Source organism: Lygodium microphyllum, chromosome 16 (genome assembly GCF_053477565.2).
Source record: "Lygodium microphyllum isolate KBCC chromosome 16, Lygodium_microphyllum_v1.1.10, whole genome shotgun sequence".
NCBI classification, from domain to species: Eukaryota; Viridiplantae; Streptophyta; class Polypodiopsida; order Schizaeales; family Lygodiaceae; genus Lygodium; species Lygodium microphyllum.
Window position 1 is genome coordinate 87,057,700 of NC_141150.1, and position 23,610 is coordinate 87,081,309.

A 23,610-nucleotide genomic window follows, 5' to 3' on the forward strand; every position below is an offset into this window, starting at 1 on the left:
AAAATCTTGAAAATGTAAGCTCCAATATTGAGAAGTATTAATTCTATGAAAGCTTAAACAATCCATTAAAAAATACTAACTTGAAACCTCAGTTGCCTTACAAGTAGTTGTTTATGATGATGATGGTTGTCTAGCTCCTTTTCATGGTACGTGGGCTAAGATTGGGGTGGATTTCACACATGTCCATTACTTACCGAGGATTAATCCTACTGTTTTGAAGATTTATTGTTTCAAATACTCAAATGAGCCCATTCTCCCCATACATTCATAAAACTTTTTCGAAATCTCTAGGCTATTTTCACGTGTCTCTAAATAGGAACAAAGTCATTCTTTTTGAAAAATGTACCACACTTAAGATTTTTTGGTTATGTTCCAAATTTCTAAGGCTCAAGAAGGATTTCTTATATTATAGTGGTTATGAGGGCCATTAACCTATAAAAAAAACCCTTCAATACAAGGTTATAAGAGATAATGTTATCTCATGCATTACAAATGAAATGCTACTTTGCTAGAAGGAAAAAATAAAGATTAGAAAAGTAAAAGCAACAAAATGAGAAGGCTCTTTGATTGAGTTCTCTACAAAGTAATGTGATAGAAAACACGTATTATACAAAGTATCACCGTGCTATTGAGAACCTTTATGTCGACAACATTGGATTCTTCTGTGTGTTCTTTTATTGATTATCGAGTGTTTGATTAACTTAAATATTTTAGTTGTTTTACATAGAAAGTGTTGAATATCTTGCATAATGATTTTGCTTTTGCCAAATGCCATGGGTGCAAATTTTAGATAAATGTCCATAATTCTCAACAAAGTATGCTCCATGCTTGAATAAAAGGTGTTGGGAAAAAAAAACATTAGACCATAGAAAAATGTCAAACTTATGAGCTCAAGTTGAAAGGTAAAGTACTTACTAATAAAATGTAATATCTTTTTTGCCTGGCCCTTTTAACTTTGTATCTACAATAATTTTTTGTGCACTCTTAAGGTTTCAAGAATAACTCACATTGGTCCTAGTTTGCCTCAAGACTTGGATAAACTTGTTAAGTCTTCTCCAAATCTTCATGTGTCTATTTGTTATTATAGGATCATTAACCACATTGGTTGTACATTCACATAGTTCAACACCTCTAAATTACATTATGCTTTAGATTAGATAACTATAGATGCATGCTTGTATTATATGGTTGGAATGACATCTTCAAATTCATTTGAAACAAGAAACCTAGGTATAGCCCTATCAAGGGACAAAGTGAAAAGCAGAGCAATGATGGTAACCAATGGAGAATCAAAAGAAAATAGTTGTGTTCCATAGTTCCAAAAGCTGAATTGGAAGGCCATCTTTCAAGTTCCATTAGAAAGAGCACATATTTGTACATTGCATGTAGGAATAAAATTTCATGATAAATTCAATTGCCTTAGATTTGGATTGTACTTACTCTATCAAGCATGCATTACTTTCAGACCCTTGTATTAAGAATTGTGAAGAATTCCTCTCAAGAATGGGCATTCGTGGGGACCATGTACACTTTCAAAAGAGAATGCAACAAGATAGAAAATCAAGTGATGCATGACACATTGTACAAATGGGATGTGTGAAAGCTAGAAGGTTTATCTCTAACTCTTCTAGAGAGCCCAAATGTACATTTTAGGGCCTTCAAGTCAACACTTAGATGCCATTTGACTTTAGATGACCAAAGGCCGTCCACTTCAAGGGACTCTCCTTTATCTTGTGTTTTAACAAATCATGCTACTATGTTTAGGTAGAGGAATCTCTCAACCATAAATAAACATGTTTATCACAAAATCACTTATGCTTGTCTCATTATTCTCATTAACTTGATGTTTTTACATTGCGAATCGTGGTTTGAAAGCACCACGAGTATAGAGCACCCTTATAAGGCAATGCTAAGATACTTAACTAATTTCCTACACATGGCATGCATTACATATTTTCATGCATGATGGATGGTAGGCCATATGAGAAATTTGTGGTATAGCAAGCTCATTCAGAAGGAGAAACATAGATTATGATTGAAAGGTTTGAGAGGGTAGAAGAGGGAAGCCCATGACACTTATTACTTTTTGCAACTTGTGTGAAGATGCAAGGAGTCACCATCTATTGGTATTGGTATATACTATTTGGTAAAGCAAGCAATTCAATAGAAAGGTTGAGTTTTTGGTCATAAAATGAGACAAGCAACAAGACCACCATGAACTAATAAGCCATCGTTGAAGTTTCTTCAATATTTAGTAACCAGATCATTACCTTTCAAAATTTACCATGTTGGAAGGGAAGGCTAACCAGATGATTATTAACACCACCACATATGCACACTAGCAAACAAACAAACAATCATGATACTAATAGTATGCTTATATTGACTTGAGATGAGTGAGTTGACCAAAAAAGAGATTAATCTAAACAAAAAAGAAGACGTATGTGGGTGTGATGGAGCATTGCTCTATTTCCAAGGTTTTGTTGCTCAAGGATTTTCAAACCACCTCAAAAAGAGAGAGAGAAAACACACTAAAAAAACAACAATTGAAAAATAACTATTAATGGCCAATTTTCATCCAAATCTTCAATTGATGTGAAGTAAATCAACCAATAACCACTAGGACACTTCAAACATTACAATATCATATCCTTACTCTCAATGTAGCAAAAGCTATGACAAATACAAGTCAAAGTCCACCTAATCAAGTAAATAAGTGGGTGGACATGTAGCTTGAACTCACTCTTATATGCAATGTAGGACTTCTTGAGATTGATGTAGTTACCCTACAAAAGTGGGGGAGTTGGATAACTATATGAAGTTATGCATGTACATCTAAATCCTATTGCCTATCTTGACTAGATTTTTTAGACTCCCTCCTCTCTTCCTCCTTCCCTTTTCATGCATTCACGATCCTATGATTGTGTGGACTTATGCAAGGCTGCATTGATATTATATTAATGTAGTTTTTCTTAGCAAGCTGATTACTTATTAGGGAGAGGCCCTTAAATGTGTTATTGATCTTCAATGTTAAGGGTGGTGTTACAACCTACTCTTGCTAAACTTATTGAAAGTATTGAAAATAAAGCCAATATGCTGTGCTACATCAAAGTTAGGACACACATAAGCCAATTGGCTTGTGAAGGTCCCCACAATCATCAATTACATGCACATGTCCTACACCACTTGACTTATACTCTAACAAATAAGGGACTTCATAGAGTGAACATAGTACCCTCTAAAAATGAAGGTGGTACATCAACTTAGTGAAGTTAATGCATAAGGCTTTCTACCATTAGCTATATCAATTGGCATGTCACTCACTGCCAATAGTCCCTTTTTTTCTCTCCTCTATATAGCTGAATCATCAGCAAGGCCTAAATTTGATGACTCTCATGCTTGTTTTTGGCTATTTTGTCAATCAAAACAAGTAAAAGAATTTTGCATATGTCAAGTGGCACATCTTCTTAAAGATGTCTATCATTTTTTATGGATATGATGCATGACACACCTAGATTTTTACATAGTAGGAGGATGAATCCAAATAAATGAAAAGTACTTCAAAAAACTTAGTTGTCACATGAAATATTAGGTATCGCGTCAAATTTAGACCTTTGCACAATGGCATCAAATTTACAAATGCATCATCCGTCATTGTTTTGAGTTGTGTACGGGTGCTTATGCTTCATCACATTTACCAATGCCCACAAGTTAATGTACTTATGTGTGGCTGGGCTCTTATTTTACATTGTTATTTACTAAAAATATGACGACCTTTACTTGCGAGACTCTTGAAAGTCAAGTGAGGTGCCTAGGTGTGGCACCAAGCGCGCGCCCCTTTAAAGTTCACTTTTGGTGTGAAATACTAGTCATATGATGTATAGCTGTGTATGTTGCTTTATCATTTTTTTCCTTTGCAACGCAATGGTTTGTTTGACGTGGAATGCAGGCATATTTTCATGCGTGATGCGTAGTAGCGCAGCAGCAGCAGCAGCAGCCGGAGCGGAGCGGAGATCGTGATGGGAAGGCAGGAGATGGCGGAAGAAGAGAGGGAAGTGGCGCTGCAACAGGGAGAGGAGGAGGACGAAGAGGAAGATGACGAGATGGCCGACAAGGAGGCCGGGGACAGACGCGCGGAAGAGGAGGACGCAGGAGACGAGGAAACAGGCTCCAAGAGCCACGATGACGATGACGATGACGCGCAGGAGGAGGAGGAGGACGACGAGGACGAGGACGAGGACGAGGACATGGCTCCTCGCGAGCAGGCGCGGCAGCAGGAACAAGAAGACGTGGAAGACGAATATGAAGAAGACGATGATGATAACGACGATGCCGACGATGAAGGTGAAGATGAAGGCTTGCGGGAAGGAGAAGCACGCAAGCAGCAGCAGCAGCAGGAAGGAGACAAAGCCATTGGCTCTTCCCGCCATCCGCATGCCGACAGCGAGAAGGATTCTTCCCATCGTGCTCCGGAAAGCGTCTTGCCGAGCTTCCGTCCTAAACCGGACAAGACAGGGTATGCCATTTCTTCTTCTCTTCCTTGTATCCTGTGCAACCATGGTTCTAGGGTTTCCGTTTGCCGTTCTTTTCGTGGTTTGTCGCTCGAAAATGCAGGTTCCTCCCCCGCTTCTATTTGCATGGCTTCCCGGATTTTCGGTCTAGCCTACACCATTCCTGCTGTCTTTCCATCTAGCTGAAAATATTGCGCGGAAAGAAGCTCCCATGTTGCTTCTCCCTTTCATACTCCTCGATCAACCTGGTCTCGACTTGATCGTTGGACTTAATTCCACGAGGCATTGTCGTGTAAATCACAGGTGTTTTTTTTACCATCTCGAGTTCTCAGATGGACGGAAATAGCGTTTTTCTTGCCCAAGAGCGTACTTGATGTCCAGCATTTTGTGAGCTCGTTACGGCCAGCGCAACCTATATTTTGAAGATCGCCACACATAGAGGCTTGTTAGGTTGTCGTGTAACTTTTTAAAGCGCATCGCCTGATTGAGACTACGTTGAAGTTTGAACACACAACATTCAGGGCATGTGACGTTTTCAATCTTAGGATGCATGCGTTCACTCAGAGTTAGGATCTTTTCACATCCTGTCCATAATACTTTCTTAGCACCAATGTTTGCGATTCCATCTCTTTCCCACGTGCTTAAAATACAGCTTTCGGTAGCTTATTTCAACAGAAGCTTTGGTTAATCCAGCGAGTGTATTCGATTCAGCTTTTTCTGTTGGGACTCTAAGATATATTCACGAATGTTCTCATTCACTCCAATTCTAATCCTTTTTGATGCAAGTAGAGGCACAAAGGTGAGTGGACAGCAAAGAGACGATGAGCACAAGAGAATGGTAGAGATAAACAAGGCTCTACGCCATGAAACCAAGGGAAGTACTGAAGTGAGAACTAAAGTATGTACAAGTGTGTGAGCCTATGATAGGTGAAGGACGAGAAATTGGCTGCTTTGAGTGGGCCAAATCTGGCGGACATAAATGCATGTGTGCCACGCCGCTTGAGTTGCCATGATTAAAAATGGATGTTGGACAAGGGCAAACGACATAGTCCTTGTGCCAAGATATGGAGTTGGACATACAATCTCCAACAACCATGATTGCAAATGGGCCTTAGACAAGGACAAATGCCATTGATTGAAACCTTGGGGAATAAGGATCCCAATGAGTGGAGGGGCAACAAAAGACTCATGCATAGTGAGTTGAGGCATAAAACATGGCCACTCAATCAATCAGGTCCAAGGAAGGGTACAATAAGATCTGTAAGATGTCAGAGTGCAACGTTGTAGAAGTAGATGCACGGGTTGAGTGAAAGAGATGAACACACACACACACACACACACACACACACACACACACAGAGAGAGAGAGAGAGAGAGAGAGAGAGAGAGAGAGAGAGGAGAGGAGAAGAAGAAGAAGAAGAAGAAGTAGTAAGTTATATTACAAAAGGCCAAATTGGCCTATGATACCAAAGTGTTACATCTAAATAGTTAGGGAATTTTCCCAAGTCCCAAAATGGTTATCTAATGCTATGAGTACTCTCATCCAAAGATATCTCTCATGGGTCTATCTAGCATAGAGAAGCTGAAGTGGTGAGGTATGGTCTCTCAATGATGGTGTAATATCCTCTATATTTGCAGATGGTGCCACTTGCGGGGGTGTGGATTGGTTGGGCATGGGCAATCAGCTCTACATCTCTTTGTGGTAGTTGTCACCTCTGTGCTTGTAAATTTTTTGATCTCTTTTATAGGGTTTTGTATTTTAGTGTAGGGCTAATATACATGTTTGCACTAGTCGTTCTTGAGTTGGAGAAAGGAGATGCACGTCTTTCCTTTCATGGTTCTATCTACTTGGAGTTTTGCTCTTCTACTAGCATGGAGGCTTCCCCACCCGCGGCGGATCGTGCAACATCTCTCTTGATACTATCATGGCAGTGACTTCTATCCTTGCTCTTCTAGTAGGGATGCTTCATCATCTTCATCCACATGGTTCTCGGTACCACATGAAGACCAACATCCTCAGGCTCCTCTTTCTGAGAGAGAGAGAGAGAGAGAGAGAGAGGGGACAGATCGAAGCTCAGCTAAGAGTACACAATTGACAATGAAGAGAGTGTGAGAGTGAAGACACGACTCCCAATGCAACAATCAAAGAGAAATGTGCAAGTACAAAGTATAACCCTTAAACCTTAGGGTTGTTAATGTGCGTTTACATCCCAAAGGTGCAAAACACGATAAGTGCCCGAATCTGTGTAACATGAGCACATAAAATAAAGGAGAATAAAATTGGGGGGAAAAAACCTCTCATAAGGAGAGTAAAAAGTGCCCTAGTGTCCTATTGAGGATCACTAACACTCCTTTGTGAGTGTATGCGTGTGTCAAACCCAACAAATCCCTCTGGAGTGAAGAGTGATCAACATACAAGGATCATCCATCAAAGGCGATCAAATTTAAAGCATTGCAAAATACTTCAAATTTGTCACAAGGAAGAGCTTTGGTGAAGATGTCTACCACATTATTGGTGGTAGGACAATAGACAAGGTTGATATCTCCTGCATGTAGCCTGTCTCTGACAAAGTGATAGTGGATCTCTATGTGTTTCGTGTGTGCATGAAACATTGGGTTTCATGCCATTGCAATGACACTTTGACTATCAGTAAACAAAGGAGTAGGCTCTGTGACAGATACATTAAGATCAACCAACACATTCAATTGTGGTAGTGAAAGCTGCCTTGCATTGAGCTTCACAAGGCGGTGTGGCAACAGTGAATTGTTTCTTGCTAAGCCAAGAGATGCAAGATGAGCCAAGAAAGAAACAATTTCCACTTGTAGAGTGACGTGAATCAAAATCACCAGCCCAATCCGAATCATTATAAGCATGTAGTTGCAGTGGTCTCTCCTTGGCATAAAGCAATCCAAGATTCCTAGTCCCCTGCAAGTAATGAAAAACATGCTTCATAGCTTGCCAATGTGACATGCGTGGGTTGTGCATATATTTACTTAAGACTGAAACTACAAATCTTGTCATGCAAGGATAGCTTGAGTCCAGTCTCCATTGGTGTGCAAACTAGCTTGTGATCTTGTAAGCCAAACCTCTCAAGAAGTTTGCTAATATATCTGGATTGTGACAATTCAATGCCTCTAGCATCATGAATGAACTGAAAGCCCAAATAGTAGTGCAAAGGCCCCAAGTCTGACATCTCAAAAGTTTGTTGCAAACTTTGTTTGAATGTAGAAATCTGATTAGCATGTGTCCTTGTGAGGAGAAGATTATCTAGATAAAGACATATAACTAGCAAGGATCCTCCCTCTTTACATATGTAAAGAGTAGACTCTGATGAGCTGTTCATGAATCCTTGGCTGAGTAAAAAGGCATCAATTTTTGCATACCAAGCTTAGGGAGCTTGCTTCAAACCATACAGTCTTTTTCAATTTACATACCAAGTGTTTGGATCCCTCAATTGCAAAACCAATGGGCTGTTGTAATACACTTCTTCCTGAAGTTTCCCATGTAAAAATGCAGTCTTAATATCAAGATGGTGCACTATCCTGTTAGAGAGTTATTCTTTGGTCACATCAGCAGTACGGACTACAGAGGTGCCATGTCAGTAGAGCAGGTGCACAGCAGGAGCCAGTCAGCTGCCACGTGGCAGCAGATTGTGCAATTGGTCAGCAGTTTGTGTAGTCAGACAGTTTTATCATTATTTTATGCAGTCGGCTGCATTTACTGCAGTCGACCTGGTGTTGGACACTATTTTTCCTGGCTTTTTATAGTCAGTTGGTAGCACACTCTCATACAATCTGATTTGACATTTGACAAAGTTGGCCTGCTGAGATTGATAGCATATGGACTGATGGAGATCAAGGATCTCAAGGCAATGACACACGCAGATATTTACTTTGCATTCGTGTATATTTTTGCACTCCTATACAACATACTGCACCGCAGATTTTCTGCGTTTCACTGTCTCCTTCTCTCTCTTGAAAGGGAAGTGGAACCCAGGAGGAAGAAGCTTGGCGGTGAGAGCTATGGTGGATGGAGAGCAAGCGCCAAGAGAGAGAGAGAGTCAAAAGTGGAAACTCCAACAACCACAATGTGTGGCCGGGCCTTTCTTTATTGAAACTATAACTAAAAGAATAAAGAATAAGTGACTATGATGGGCACCCGCCACCTGCAGTGTACAGTGGCAGGTACTGTCAGTGTAGTAATACACGGGCGGCTATGTGGAGGCGCCTTTACCCCCAACAACCTTCCACTTAAAGGCGAATCTGCCCCAGCGAGAGAAAAAAAAAGATAGTACAACATGTACACATGTACAACAGGATGAGGAAAAAGACGTCATCTCATCCAATGCCCATCAATCTCCTGAGGAAGGCAAAGCGCTCAGTAGTGAGGCTCTTTGTGAGTAGGTTTGCAGGATTTTGCTCAGTCGGAATCTTGACAAGGTCAATAGACTTGTCCTCAACAACTTCGCGAATGAAGTGATATCTCACCTCAATATGTTTCGTCTTCGCATTGAAGATAGGATTCTTGGCCAACTGAATGGCACTTATAGAATCCGAATGCAATGTAGGCGTAGCATCTGTCATACCAAGGTTTGCAATCAAACGGCCTAACCAGATAGCCTCCTTGCAAGCCTTTGTGGTTGCAATATACTCGGTTTCTGTAGTAGAAAGAGCCGTACACTTTTGCGCCCTGGACCTCCAAGAGATAGCCCCTCCAGCATAAGTGAAGACATAGCTAGAAGTGGACTTCTTACTATGTGCGTGTCCTGCATAATCAGAGTCAGTGTATCCCATGACTCCTGTATCTTGTCTGCCATAACAAAGACACATCTCTACTTTGCCCTTCAGGTACCTCATGATACCCTTCATGACATCCCAATGTTTCTTGCCAGGTGTATCCATATAACGTGCCACAACCCCAATTACAAAAGCTATATCTGGACGGGTGGCTATCATGGCATACATAAGACTGTCCACGGCTGATGTATAGGGAATCTTGGCCATCTCGGTCCTCTGCTCATCTGTCTGCGGACAATCGGCCTGTGAAACCTTCACATGAGAAGGTAATGGATAGCTAATAGGCTTAACATCCTGCATGTGGAAGCGCTCAAGGACTTTATGAATGTACTCTCTCTGTGACAGATAGAGTAGTCCCTGAGATCTATCGCGCGTAATGCACATACCAAGTATATGAGAGGCCTGTCCTAGATCTTTCATCTCAAAGCTCTTTTTAAGCTGAGCCTTAAGAGCATCTAGCTCCTCATGAGATGTCCCTGCTAAAAGCATGTCATCCACATAGAGTACCAAAATCAGTAAAGAACTATCACGGGCTTTCTTCGTGTACAAGTATGGATCCATAGCATTGTGGCTGTAGCCTTGTGACTGCATGGATGTATCAAACTTATGGTACCATTCCCTAGGTGCCTACTTCAAGCCATATAGACTCTTCTTTAGCTTGCCCACTAGGTGTTCCCTGCCAAGGTCAGCAAAGCCCTTAGGCTGCTCCATGTAAATCTCATCATACGAGTCCCCATGTAAAAGAGCCGTCTTGACATCCATTTGGTACAAGTCCAGGTCAAGCTGTGCAACCAAGGCCAAGACTAAGCGTAGGGTGGTCATCTTGACCACAGGAGAAAAGACTTCATCAAAGTCAACACCATGCTCTTACTTAAAACCCTTAGCAACCAATCGAGCCTTGTATGCCGGCTTGGGGTGTCCAGGGGTACTTTTCAGCTTGTACACCCACTCGCATGGCAAAGCCTTCTTATCTTGAGACAAGGAAACCGAATCCCAAGTGTGATTCTTATGCAATGAGTCAAGCTCAGACTGCATAGCCCTCTCCCAAGAATGACAATCACCCTTGCGCATAGCCTCATCATAAGTAAGAGGCTCTTTTGCATCTGTAACCAACATATAATCCATAGAGGGCGCAAAACGGTTAGGAGGTCGTCTATCTCTAGTAGAACGCCTCAATCCAGGATCTGCTACCTGATTGACATCCTGTCTAATATCAGCATCTCTAACATGTGGATCATGAGTATCAAGTGATGCTGCACGCTGTCTAGCTGGCCGTGGAGCGGCGGGTTGAACGGGAGTAGGTGGCTCCTCTTGAAAGATAACTTTGCGTACCTCAACCACTTTCTCAAGCTGCATATGCATTTTGTCCTCATGAAAGATAACATCATGGCTACGAATCACTTTCCACGCCTGTGGATTCCATAGACGGTAACCTATCTCTCCTGCATCTCCATAGCCAATGAAAATGCATTTGACACTTTTTGGATCTAGCTTATTACGTTTGTCCTTGGGCACATGGCAGAATGCCTCACATCCAAAGACACGCAAATGATTATAAGAGGGGGGCTTGCCTGCCCATACCTCCTCTGCAATCTGAAAGTCAATGCCATTGCTAGGTGACCTGTTAATGAGATGCACTGCAGTAGTAACTACCTCAGCCCAAATGTGCTGTGGTAAGCCAGCTTGGCTAAGCATGCTACGGACCCTTTCTTGAATTGTCCTATTCATGCGTTCAACCATACCATTCTGGGGTGGGGTGTAAGGGGTGGTCAACAGACACTTAATACCCCGCTCATCACAAAACTGCTCAAAAGCACGTGATACATACTCATTCCCATTATTTGACCTTAGGCATTTGAGCCTTTTTCCAGACTGGTTCTCTGCCAATGCAAGCCAATGCTGAAATGTGTCTAAGACATTGGATTTTCTCTTTATGGGATAAGTCGAAACCTTACGCGAGTAATCATTTATGAAAGTAACAAAGTACTTTGCCCCACCAAGTGACTGACAGGGCATGGGCCCACATACATCTGAGTGTACAAGAGCCAAGGGCTTACCCATGCGTTTCTTACCAGACTTTTTATGCGTATTTTTAGTGTGCCCGCTATACAAACAATGATCACAAGAATCAAAATGCGAAGAGTCAAAAGACGGAAGATACTGCAAAGCACAGAGCATTTTCATTTCTTTAAGAGACATATGCCTCAAACGAGCATGCCAAAGGGATACATGGGGAATAGAACCCACAGACAAAACATGATCCAATGTAGCTCCAGATACAAGTAAGGGATAGAGGCTGCTAGACTTGGCACCTCTTGCAAGTACAAGCCTGCCACAAGTAATCTTCCATGCAGAGTCTCCAAAGGACACAAAATACCCTGCATCATCAAGCTATCCAGCTGACATAAGGCTGCGAGTCAATGCAGGGACATGGCATACATCATGCAAAACAAAAGAACTGCGAGAAGGAAAGTGCAGCCTAATATCTCCAATGCCCACACTATCAAGAGACTTGCCATCACCAAGATGCACAAAACGAGACATGGTACAATAGGTATGAAACCAATATTGACAGGGTATCACATGAAAGGACACACCCGAATCCAAGAGCTAGCACTGCGCATACATAGAATGTATCTCAAAAGTCAAAAGTCTGTAAGGCATCGCATGAAGAAGCTGCAAGTATGTAATCATCATCTGAATTAGTGGCTTGTATGACATTAACCTCTTCTATCTTCACACTGGACTTTGCAAGTACAATACTGCGCTCAGAAGACTTTTCTTGCACTTTTTCTTTTTCTTTTTCCTTGCGCTTATCATCGCACATTTTATGGCACTGCGGCCTAATATGTCCTGCTTCCCCACAATAATAACAGGTAAGATCAGACTTCCGTCCACGGGACTTATTGCGACCATGTGACTTGGACCTGGACTTCTGAGAGTCCCTGCTCTTATGATCATTATCATGCATGCCATGCTTGCCACCTCTAACGGTCAATGCATGTGAAGAGCGGGAAGCATCATTGTTTCTCTTGTTGATTTCCTCAGTTAATAAAGCACTCTCATTATCTTTGATTTTCAGCCCATCAAGCTTGTTCGTGCATATGGGAGTAAGGAAGACATCCCATGATTTAGGCAAGGTGCCAAGCAGAAACAACGGGTGCAAGTTGTCTTTGAACTCAATACTCTGTGACAATAGACTCTTCATGATAGCATGAAATTGATTGAAATGAGATGAAAGGGAGGTCCCCTCTTTCATGCGAAGGTCCATTAATTGCTTCAGCCAATATATTTGCGACGCAGGACTCTGCTGCGCATAGAGCTCCTGAATCTTCTCCCATAAATCCCATACACTCTGATTTTCATTTTCAACAACATTATGATGGACCTCTTCTGAGAGTGACAAAATAATGGTAGACTTGCATAGCTCATCAACTTCCATCCAAACATCATCATCCATATCCTCAAGTTTAACACCCTTGAAACGCAAGGGTTTAATTTGCAACTTCTGCACTAAAACCTGCCATATTTGGGAATTCCAATATCCATAGTTGGTACTATCCAACTTGGCAATGTTAAAGAGAGCTGTGTCTTTCAAATGACCAGCCATACTGTCCCAAATCAAAGCAAAAAAGTAAAATTGCAGGTTGCTGTAATTAGCAGAAAATGCACTAAAACCATTGCTAAAACTGGCTGAAAGAGTAGATATCACCAAGAGAAGCACCTGCCACCAAACATGACCAAGATGACATCAAATAATAAGCATTACCCTCATAGAAGTGCTCAAAATCTGTAGATTTTTGCTGCTTGTAATAAATGACAGCAGTATGTAAAATTGTCCTAAAATGAAGCAATCACTGATACATATGTCACTGCAACTGCCAGGTAGCAAGATACATCCAACAGTGAGTGTCCAGGGGCAAGAAGGTACCAAGAACTGTAAAACCAATCACTTGGTAGGCAAGAGACATCTCATAGGACTAGAAGTCATCCATGTAATGGGTCTCGGGGTAAGAGAAGAGACCAAGCACAAGCACAACTGATAGAGCAAGAAGCTTAATACATAACCATCCAAGATGCATACAAAACTGACAAACCTGTGACAGAGATAGGTGCCTGCCTCAATAGGCGTATCAAATCAGCCCACTACAGAAAAATTGCAGACATAACGCTCTCTAGAGAGAAAATGTATGTCCCACAAGCTCAAGCTCATTTGTAAATAAGAATCTGTGTACATCCGAATATACCAAGAGGCTCCCATTGGAAGTGAAGTCAAATGCAAAGAGAGCAAACAATGCTCTAATATATCAAATACATAGCATCAAACATGTCAAATCCTAGTAGGGTACATCCGGAGCTTAAATCCCAAGCTATCTGTACATATCTGCATATCTTTATATACAGCACACTTTATACAGCAGATCTTCATCTTCCACTGTCTCTTTCTCTCTCCTCTCTCTCTTTGCGTTCTCTCTCTCTCAGTCCTACGCTTCCGCACCGCTGCACTCTGACATGTACTTCATGTTAATCGTAGACGACTACAGTAGGATGACATGGGCCTATTTCTTGACATTGAAGTCGGAAGCTTTCTCCCACTTCAAGGATTGGCTTCTCTTTGAGGAGAACCGATCTGGCTGACGAGACTGAAGACCTTGCGCTCAGAAAGAGTGGTGAATTTGTGTCTAATGAGTTTTCTCATTTTTGTGCAGATAGGGATATTCACCAAGAGTTTGCTAACACCAACATTTCTCAAGAGAATGGCATTTTGGAGCAGAAGAATCGCAGTGTGATCGAGATGGTGTGCACCATGAAGGAGCACCGACAGACATCTCAATTTCTGTGGGCCGAGGCAGTGGCTACTGCAATTCACATTCTCAATGGATCTCCCGCTTCGGCTGTTGACAGGATGACACCTTTTGAGGCTTACTTTGGGACTAAGCTTGATGTTTCTTATTTCCAGATCTTTGGGTGTGACGCCTTTGTGCACATTTCGAAGACGCAGCGTGAGAAGTTCAAGGCGGCTTTCCGACAACAGGTTTCTGTTGGCTACAACTCCTAGTCTCAAGACTATCGTCTGTTTGATCCCGTTAAGCGGGATGCCTACACGAGCCGAGATTTACGGTTCGTGGAAATTCTGCCCACAGTGGGGGGTAAGGAGCACCCCGTCCTTGGAGATCCAGGGGAGAGTTGGGCTCCCCAAACAGTTTCTTTGGAGTCAGAGCCTCTTGATGGAGATTCTTCTTTTGATTTTGAGTCTTCTCTTCTACTGGCCACCCTAGTGGAGTTTCTGCCAGTGGATGTTCCGGAGTCTTCAGCAAATGGAGAGTGATGGGGAGAGGTATGGCCTCCTCTTGGTTGGGCCCGTGACACACTTCGAGATTCAGGGATTGAGGGGGTCCGTGAGGAGTGGGAACCGTAGGATGGACCGCGGAGGTCACGGAGGAATCATGCACATTCTACGGAGCTTGTTTGCTCTAACTATTGTTTGATGACCCGTGTTATGCAGGATTGAGAGTCCACTTTAGTGAAGGAAGCTTTGCAGTCTGACCATTGGTGGAAGGCTATGGAAGCCGAGTTGGAGGCTATTGAGAGGAATGGCAGTTGGTCTCTTGTGCCTCGTCCCTCTCATAAGAAGGTGATTGGCGTCAAGTGGGTCTTCAAGACCAAGTACCTTAGCGATGGTTGTTTGGACAAGCACAAGGCTCGCCTTGTTGCTAAAGGTTTTGCTCAGCGCCCACGCATTGACTTCCATGATACCTTTGCCCCCATTGCTCGCATGGCGACTATTCGAGCTATTCTTGCCTTGGCTGGCCTGTCTATCGGTTGGATGTGAAGTCGGCCTTTCTCAATGGTGACTTGCAAGAGGAGATCTATGTTGAGCAGCCTCCTAGCTTTGGATCCTTGGATGGGAAGGTTTATAGGTTGAAGAAGGCCTTGTATGGCCTCAAGCAGGCTCCACGTGCATGGAACGAGAAGATTAACTCGTTTCTTCAGTTGACGTTGGGATATCGGTGCTCCACGGCGGATCCGCAGCTTTATGTGCACACTTTCGAGGTTGATCATGTGTTGTTTGTGTTGTATGTTGATGATTTGATTTTGACAGGGGATTGTGCATAGAAGGTCCAAGGGACCAAGATAACTTTACATCAGACGTTCGAGATGACGGATTTGGGGCTTCTTCATTTCTTCTTGGGTCACGAGATTTATCAGTCTCAGAGGGGGCTTTTTATCTCTCAACAGAGATACATTCAGGAGCTCTTGGTGACTTTTGAGATGGAGACTTGTCGGCCCGTTTCTACTCCTATGGATCCGAAGTGGAAGGCCACTTCACACTCATATTCTCCCTTGATGGATTCTTCTCGCTACCGTCAGTTGATTCGATCCTTGATTTGGCTACTCAACACTCGTGTTGATCTTTGTTTTGCTATGGGTCTTTTGGTGGGGTTTATGCGTGAACCCTAGCAGGTGCATTGGCAGGTTGCCCTGAGGATTCTTCTGTATTTGAGGGGGACCTTTGACTTAGGGCTTTCTTATCCAGCAGGTACAAATGCTTCCGATCTTGTTCTTGCAGGTTGGAGCGACTCAGATTGGGCTGGCGATGTGGACTACCGGCGGTCTACTACAGGTTACTATTTTACCTTGGGTACAGGTGTTATCTCTTGGAGTAGTAAGAAGTAACCCACAACCCTTTCTTCTACTGAGGTGGAGTATTGGGCCATGTCTTCCACCACATGTGAGGTTTTGTGACTTCGGAGATTGTTGGAGGAGCTTGGCTGCCCCCAGACTCGTCCTACTCTTCTGCGGTGTGACAATGAGAGTTGCATTGCCTTGGTACGGAATCCTGTATTCCATGCCCATACGAAGCACATTGAGATGCAGTATCACTTCATTCGGGAGAAGCTTCTGGATGGGACCATTGATGTAGAGTATTGCAAGACCGAGGATAATCTTGCGGATCTGTTCACGAAGGCGCTTCCCCAGGCTCTTCTTTGGAGACATGCTAGATCCCTCAGTCTTTTGACCTGTCTAGGATCTGAGAGGGGGTGTTAGAGAGTCATTCCCTGGCCACATCAGTAGTACGGGCAGCAGAGGTGCCACGTCAGCAGAGCAGGTGCACAATAGGAGCCACGTCAATTGCCACGTGGCAGTAGATTGTGTAGTCAGACAATTTTATCATATAGTCAGTTGGTGGCACACTCTCATATAGTCTGATGTGACATCTGATAGAGTTGGCTTGCTGAGATTGACAGCATACGGGCTGATGGAGATCGAGGATCTCAAAGCGGAGACACACCCAGATATCTACTCTGCATTCGTGTATATTTCTGCACTCCTATACAACATACTGCACCGCAGATTTTCTGCGTTTCACTGTCTCCTTCTCTCTCTCTCTCTCTCTCTCTCTCTCTCTCTCTCTCCTCTCTGTGTTCATTCTCTCTCAGCCTGTCCTACGCTTACGTATTGCTGCACTCTGACAAGTCCAACCATGATGGGTAGCTAAAGCAACCATAGACTGAATGGTAGTTATATGGGATATAGGAGCAAATGTCTCCTCATAGTCAATGCTTTTCTTTTGTGCGTAGCCTTTGGTCACAAGCTTGGATTTATACTTATCAATGGATCCATCTGCATTTCTTTTCAGCTTATAGACCCACTTTGTACCAATGGCTTTCTTCCCAACGAGACAATGTCACTAAATCCCATGTTTGATTCTTTATGATAGAATCAAATTCAGCTTGCAATGCTGCCATCCAATGCACACTTTGTTGTGCATCCTTAGAACATTCAGGCTCCTCATCATCAAGTGTATGTGCTACCATAACAAACTCCATCGTATTAGCACGATTATGCAAACGAGTTTGTCTTCTAGTACGACCAGCAATAGGAGCATCCAAATGACTATCTTTCATAGTCTGCAAGTACCATCTAGGCATCTGCCTAAATTCTTAATTGTGTTTAAGCTCCCGTTGAATCTCAAATTCAGCATCTTGCTAAATATTCAAATCAGCCATATGCTGAATTTCTGCATTGCTCAATGGAGTAGTTGGCTGAACATTATGTTCATTTGTTGAAGCTCTAGCTGTATCACCAAAAGAAATGGGCAGTAGCCCCAAGACATCATTGGCAGCCTGATATGCATCAAAACCAACAAGGGATAATTCTGATTTTTCATCAAAAACTACGTTCCTACTAACAAATACTTTCTTTGAAATAGGATCATACAATCTATATCCTTTGCTCTCACTACTGTACCCTACAAAAATGCACTTAATAGCCTTGTTATCCAACTTCTTTCTTAATACCTTGGGAATATGAGCATACGCTAAACACCCAAAAGTACAAAAATGGCCAATCGAAGGTTTCCAGTTGTTCCAAGTCTCAAAAGGCGTAACATTCTTTAATGCCTTGGTAGAGCACTTGTTCAAAACATAGCAAGCATGCATAATTGCTTCCATCCAAAAACCATGTGGCAAACTCTTTGCTTTCATCATATATTTGGCCATCTCCATGAGTGACCGATACTTTCTCTCTTTGCAACCCCATTTTGTTGTGGGGTATATGCAGTGGTATACTGATGGACAATGCCTTTTTGCTTCAAAAAATTATTTAGTATGGAAGACATGTATTCCTTCCCTCAGTCTGAACGGAGAGTCTTAATCTTGTAGCCAGATTGATTTTTAGTAAATGCAACAAAAGCCAAAAATGTATCATACACCATTGACTTTTTCACCAATGAGTAGACCCAACAAAAACGAGTAAAGTCATCAATGAAGGTAACGAAATAATATCAGACACCTAATGACTTTGTCTACATGGGTCCATATACATCCGAATGCACAATTTGTAATTTGGTGGTTGCCTCAAGAGCAACATCATGAGGAAACGAGAATCGATTCATTTTTCCCAAAATGCATTCCTCACATATATGCTTAGGAGGTCTCTCCAAGAGAGGTAAGCTATCTAGCATCTGTGTATGCTGCATAAGTATCAAAATGCCATAGTTGACATGCCCCATGTGAGCATGCCATAACTCCGCCTGTGACATAGCATCTAACTCATAGAGTCCATGTCACATGACATAATGTGCCAGTCAAAACCAAAGTCATGAATTTTTAATCCTTGACCATACATTTGTTATCAAATGTGACTTGCATACTACATTTTTCCAAAGAAGAAATGGACAACAAATTCTTCTTTATGCTTGGCACATATAATGGGTCATGTAAAGGGAAAGTAGAGCTATCAATGGCTATCAATACAATCTCGCCAATATCTCTAACATGGTAAGATGCATTGTTGGCACATTGCACAGACTTGCCAACAGGAGCTACAATAACAGAGAAAAACAAATCCCTGTGGGATGTAATGTGCCTAGAAGCACCACTATCAAAGAACCAAGTGCTAGCATCCTCAATAGAGCTAAATGCTCTATTATCACGAGAAGAGTCATAATTGCAAGTGTAGAAATAATAGTCATGGTCTACAACAAAAGACGCGGACTCAATATATGACTCCTCCTTGGCGATGCGCTTCTTACATTCTGTGATGTAGTGACTTGGCTTCTTGCAATAATGGCACTTGCCCTTCTTGGCTTGCGTACCCCTCTTGTTTCTTGCTACTTTGTGAAGTACTTGAACTCCTAGAACTCTGTGGATCATTTTTAGACCGACTGCCCTTGCCCTTCTACCTCGCCATAAAAGCTTGCTCAGAGGCTATTACATCCACCCACTGTTCTTTCTTCTTTGCTCTTCTTCTAAGAGCAAACTAACCATTTGAAGGAAAGTAAGTGGCTGTGGGGAAATTCTCACAATGAGATTTAGGGCCATATGAAAGGCCAAATAAGAGGGCGGCAATGAATTCAGAGTAGTAGAGATCAATTGTGCATCCGAATAATACTCATCTACATTCATGAGTTGCTCACGCAAGTCTTGAATTTTGTTAAGATGATCCTGCATGGAATCACCTTTACCATCTTCACATTTACAAGCTAGTTTTTCAAGAAAGAGATGCATGTCTCAATTTTTTAAAGCAAACCTTTGCTCATGTGTTAGCCATGCTTCTCATGAAGAAGCTGTAGGCTGTACGTGTGGGATGATAGACCGTTGAACCGCCAATGCAATCAGTCACAATGCTTGAGCATCCCGTGTGGCCCAAGCCTTTTGTGTTGTTGATCTCCAGGGAAGTGTCTGAGGTGGAGTAGGCTGAGCGAGCCTTTGACCATGTCCTCTTGGAGGAGGTCTTACAGGAGCCACAACTCCAGGATGAACTTCTTCACCACTAACATAATCCCAAAGATTCTTCGCAATCAGCACATTTTTCATCATGAAAGACCATAGGGAATAGTTGTTGCTGTCCAATCTATCTTCCTTGGATACATATGTGAATATACTAGCTTCTCTGTGATTGGCCATGGTAAATGTCACAGTTCAAAGAGAATAAGAGCAAGACTTAAAGCTGGACCAACTTGGAAATTTGAGAAATTTCAGAAATTACAGCGAGCTTCATGTGTTTGCATTAAATCCAAAAGCCCCAAAAATTTTGGCTCAGATTTCAAGAAATCGCTGCACTATGTGTATCCAACGTCCAAGACACGAGATAGCCCGGGCAAAAAGAAGCCTCTTTTTGAAATTCAAAATTTTGAATTAAAAAAATGTCTCTATTATCTTTTATGTGAGTTGAGGCTGAGATAGAAGGATGCTGCCAGCCTAGTGGAGTTGTGCAAGAACAACCTTACGAAGGTGGTGGTGGACTTGGACACTGGCGCGCAGCCATTAGGTGAAGGTGTTGGAGACCAAGCAGAGCTGGTTGCGGAGGTTGGCAAGCTTGGCAACTAGGGGACGGAGGTGCAAACCATGGAGCAATGTCGCAGGCGAGCTGTTGCAGGTATTGGCCGCTTCTGTAGTTGAGCTAGAGCACGGGGTGACATCGTTGGCGGATAGGGCATACAGGGGGCAGGAGTGCTGGTGGCGGACCTGGTGGTGGTGCAGACAGTTACTATAGACGGAGGCAAGAGCTCACCAAACTGTAGTTGGAGCGGGGCAATCGAGTGCTGCTGGTACAAGGACTGCAGAATGCGAGAACTGAACTGAGCTGAGCTTAGCTCTGATACCAAATGTGAGAGAGAGGGGGGATAGATCGAAGCTCAGCTGAGAGTACACATTTGACAATGAAGAGACTATGAGAGTGAAGACACGACTCCCAATGCAATAATCAAAGAGCAATGTGCAAGTACAAAGTACAACCCTTAAATCTTAGGGTTGTTAATGTGCGTTCACACTTGAAAGGTGTAAAACACGATAAGTGCCGAACTGTGTGACATAAGCATATAAAATAAAGGAGAATAAAAGTGGGGGAAAAAACCTCTCATAAGGAGAGTAAAAAGTGCTCGAGTGTCCTACCGAGGATCACCAACACTCCTCTGTGAGCGTAGGTGTGTGTCAAACCCGTATCCTTGAGTGTTGCTTTGTGATGTGTTGGGTGTACTTAATCGACAATTACCCCTAAAATTAACTTTCCACCCAAAAAAATAGAAAATCAATGTGGTAGGCCACTGGATAGCTGAGATGAACCCTCTGTCCGATGCTCTGTTGTCTCTAGGGTGACTACTTGGTCTCCCTTGGTAAGATAACCATTGCCTCTGTAGTCTTGGTAGGTCAATGGTATCCAATGCCCATTGTTTGTCCGATGCCTTGGTTGCTTTGGGGTGGGATGCCTTGGGGTACACATTATTGGCCTTTCCTTTTAGGTTTAATTTTGGGCTTGAGAGGGGGTGTTGAGCTAAAACACAATTTACAGCTGATTAGCATTTTTAAATAGCCCCAAAACACGCTTAATTAATGAAAAATGCAAATATGGTGCGTGGTTCAAGAGTTTCGGTGGTCCCCCAAAACCTTAATTTTTTGGGGCACCCTTCACAACATCTATAAATAGAAAGGCTGCCCACCATTCACCCTCATCCCTTTAGTGCAGGTTCTCACTCCTCTACCACGTTTAGTCCATCTACCATCGGCAGCCCACAAACTAAGAGAGTAGAATGAAGAAATCTGCAGTGAATGAACGATGAAGTGAAGAAGGCAAATATGTACAACAGGCTGTCGAGTGTATCTTTGCTAGAAGGTCTCTCTCCACCTGAAAGGACAAGTGAAAATGATTGGGGTAGGCCAGCAAATAAATAGGCCAAAACATAGGGAAAAATGATCAGGTCAGCCAGTAAAAAACTGGCCAATTGTTGCAAAAGCTAGTTGCAGCAACAAAATAATCGTAAATAATGCTGTGCAAATAATGTACATGCCACGTGGCATCCTCCGCAGATCGTATGGCCTGCCCAACTGCCTGGAACTGCTTGAAATGACTTGGCAACTGCACGGAATTGTCTGATCTGATCTAGGAAATGCGTAAATGTGCCCGCGAGTACTAACTATACAACATTACACTGCTTGTGCCTATCCAGGGGATGACTAAATCTCTAACTGATATGCCTCCAAAGATCATTGAATTTCTTGTCATTCTCTTGCCTACAGCCTACAGCTCTAAAACTTTTGGTACAACACATATGCAGAAGAACCATACTAATCAAGCACCTTTGGGAGCTTAAATACAAGGATTTTCATCCCACATGTATCAAGCCTCGAATATCACCTAGGTGGTCTCAATTTGCGCACATGTCAATGCCTAGTGGGCCATCTTCAATGGTTAACCACCAGGAGTCACCTCGCCAAGCACCTTAGTGCTGCATATAAGGTGTGGTGCATTTATGTATGATCCCACTAGACAAGATAAATGCAACAGAATGTTTTGACATATATTGCTACTCTTTGTCTATGCGAAGGGTGATGAACTTGCAACCATTTTGATATTTTGCCATGGAAAGGAAATGCTGAAAACATGGAAATACATTTGATTTTGGCTTGAGACCAACAACCCCTGTGCGTGGAGTATAAACATCAATGAACGTGGCAAAGTAGATGCATCCCTTGAAGTGGAGTGCACATAGGACCGCATACTTCACTATGCACAAGCTGCAATTTGTGAGTAGCATAAACATTCCCATCTTTGGGGAAACTAAATCCATGCAGTCTATCGAGTAGGAGTCCCTGAAAAAAGTGCTTTTGTAGCATGTGCATTTGTGGAAGATATCACACCATATCATCTCTATGTAGGCAGACTAGGCTTCTGAAGTTCAAGTGCCAAACTTTGCATGCCACAGCTTAATAGTAGAAACAATGGAAGTAGCCGCTTTTGTAGCATGTGCATTTGTGGAAGATATCACACCATATCATGTCTATGTAGGCGGACTAGGCTTCTGAAGTTCAAGTGCCAAACCGTGCATGCCACAACTTAATAGCAGAGATAGTGGAAGTAGCTGATGCCAATGCATTATAGTCTATATACTCCTTTACACAAAGTGCTAGTGGCATCATGAGTGTCCCTTGCTGCACATTGTGGCCCAAAAAATCTCAGCCATTTTGGTGATTGTGTTTCAACATCATTTGCTGCTCATCTTGCTCTAGAGCCTGTTGCTAGGCAGTACATTGACGTGTTGCATTCTTTCAGCTTCCAACAATGCTGCGTTTCAACATCCAGCCTGCTGAGCCGCGGCCTTTGGACAGTCTCCATTCCGTGAGCACCTTTTTAGTTGTATCTCACCCTTAACATGCAGGTGGGGGTTCCTGCACTCCTATGAGAGATAGGTGTCTTTTGTTTATGGATCACTCGAGTGCTTGAGATGGCAAAGGGCCAAGTGATCAGTTCTCTATTATGTAGAAAGACTTTGGGGGCTCAAGAAAGTTAGCACTAATCCTGTGATTTGCCACAAAAGTGACTATAGGCCACTTTAATGGCTTAGGTCCTATTTCACTACATTTTAAATAACATATGTATATGATACTAGAATTGGATGTGACTTTACCAATATTGTAAGATAATACAATAAAAGGTTTGGAACAAGTTTCAAGTCAAAATTGATTTTCTATAAAAATTGGATTTTCAAAAATGCATGAAAATTGGTCAAAATAGCACTCAACAACGAGTGCATTATATTACTGAACTTCTATTTTAGTGCTTTTGCTATTAGAATTGGAATTTTCAAGCTTGTTAGCAAGAAATTTACTTCACCACATGAACATTATGCTTTACAACACATTGGGCAGTCACGAATATCATATACCATTCATTCATGCTTCAGTCTTTTCTCTTTGTGTTCTTGTCTATGTTCATTGTGTATTGGTCATACACTCTCAATGTTTTCTCTGCAAGCCCTAGCATGTCTTCATATGCACTCTTCAAGATCTGGTTCTACCTT

The 23,610-nt window shown here is 42.4% G+C and overlaps 1 protein-coding gene across 2 annotated transcripts in view; it reads left to right on the forward strand.

Annotated features, from left to right (window-relative positions):
* The first annotated feature begins 3,888 nt into the window (after window positions 1–3,888).
* Window positions 3,889–23,610, forward strand: part of RING1A (RING 1A) — a 37,076-nt gene continuing 17,354 nt past the window's right edge. For both annotated transcript variants that reach the window (XM_087696064.1, XM_087696063.1), the window contains exon 1: window positions 3,889–4,516. In XM_087696064.1, coding sequence (XP_087552190.1) covers window positions 4,020–4,516 — 497 coding nt within the window. In that variant the 5' untranslated portion in view covers window positions 3,889–4,019. The remainder of the gene's footprint in view (window positions 4,517–23,610) is intronic.